At 45.1% G+C, this 1,453-nt stretch overlaps 1 protein-coding gene across 2 annotated transcripts; it reads left to right on the top strand.

Annotated features, from left to right (window-relative positions):
• Window positions 1-432: 432 nt before the first annotated feature.
• Window positions 433-1,428, top strand: LOC107081215 (protein FAM92B-like). Of its 2 annotated transcripts, none has more exons than XM_015369418.1 (4): window positions 433-495; window positions 588-821; window positions 918-986; window positions 1,060-1,428. In XM_015369418.1, the coding sequence occupies exons 2-4, from the start codon at window positions 597-599 to the stop codon at window positions 1,405-1,407; spliced, it is 642 nt and encodes a 213-aa protein (XP_015224904.1). In that variant the 5' UTR covers window positions 433-495; window positions 588-596; the 3' UTR covers window positions 1,408-1,428. The 2 variants fall into 2 exon arrangements, with proteins under 2 accessions (XP_015224904.1, XP_015224903.1); XM_015369417.1 differs by having other exon boundaries at window positions 444-495; window positions 584-821.
• Window positions 1,429-1,453: the final 25 nt, after the last annotated feature.

Here is a 1,453-nt window from a genome sequence, read left to right as displayed (position 1 = left end):
GATGATGATGATGATGATGATGATGATGATGATGATGATGAGGCCCCTCCCTACAAGATGAAGATCAAAGTTCTGTTGAGGAGCGTTGCTCCTCTGGAATCTCAGACACGATGAATGGATGATCCTCAGCTTGGCCTAAAACATTTCTAATTCTGACGTCTTCTCTCTGATTTCATTTTATGGGATTTTCTCTAAAACAAAATTTCTATTCCCTCCATCTGCTCCTTATTACTGTAGATATTAATGTCTAGTTTAAAGCTGTAACAGGTTGGAAACAGTGCAGCTGAACTTCAGTAGAAAGTGTAAAAACGGCGCTCTGCTGCCATCATGTGGCACAGAGGAGGAGTTGCATCTTCACTCCTTTCCCTCTGTGTTGCTGGCATTGCCATGGCAACAGCCTTTGTTGCCCAGGTGAGCCCTGCTGAAGGGAGACAACAGAGCAGAGGAGACGTGTGAGGACAGACGGCAGTTAAAGATGAACAGCTTGTTTTCCAGGTAATTCCTTCATGCTTCTTTGCATCCATAGATGATACCAACATCTAACGGCCTTAGCTCTACATCCATGGTTTTCAATGTGATCTAGAAAGGATGTCCAGATGCAGGCCATGGAGCTGGTTCTGAACAACTCAGAGAAACACCTGGGGGAGCTGTGCTCCATCTTGGCCTCCTACACCAGGAAGACAGCCAAGCTCAGGGACAAGGTGGACGTGTTGGTGTCTGCACTCTTTGACTTCTCCCGTTCAGAGGATCCAGAGTTTCAGGTCGGCCTCAACAACCTGGCAGAAGATCTGGCAATGGTTCAGGATTACCGGCACGCTCAGGTACAAGCTCCTCTGGATGCTAAGACCAGACTTTGGTTTTTTATCAGGAAAATCAAACTCCATCCTGCCATTCAATTCATTTTGTTATTGTTCCAGGTGGAGAGACTAGAGACAAGAGTCGTTTCTCCTCTTAAAGCCTATGGAGACATATTCAAACATAAAAGGGTGAGTTTATTATTCCATCGCTGTCCTTCTGCAGGATGCAGGAAAAACTGACCTCATCTTCTTCTTCTTTCAGACGGAGCTGAAGAAGTTCAGCGCCGACCTGAACAGAGAGCAGAAGGAGGTACAGAAACTGGAAAAACTCCGTCTGAGGAACCCTGCAGACCGGCAAAGACTCGTATCCTTCATCCAGAAACCGTTCTTCTACATCAAACATGACTCCTTTCACTGCATTTCTATCCGAGTTAAAGGAACAACATCAACTACTTTCACTATGTCTCTATCCGAGTTAAAGGAACGACACAACTCCTTTCACTGCATTTCTATCCGGGTTAAAGGAACAACATCAACTCCTTTCACTGCCTTTCTATCCGAGTTAAGGGAACAACATCAACTACTTTCACTGCCTTTCTATCCGAGTTAAGGGAACAACATCAACTACTTTCACTGCCTTTCTATCCGAGTTAAGG

Source organism: Cyprinodon variegatus, unplaced genomic scaffold, assembly GCF_000732505.1.
Source record: "Cyprinodon variegatus isolate N-32 unplaced genomic scaffold, C_variegatus-1.0 Scaffold3418, whole genome shotgun sequence".
NCBI lineage: Eukaryota > Metazoa > Chordata > Actinopteri > Cyprinodontiformes > Cyprinodontidae > Cyprinodon > Cyprinodon variegatus.
Note: the sequence above shows the minus strand (reverse complement) of the source record. Positions and strands in the feature narration are given on the sequence as shown.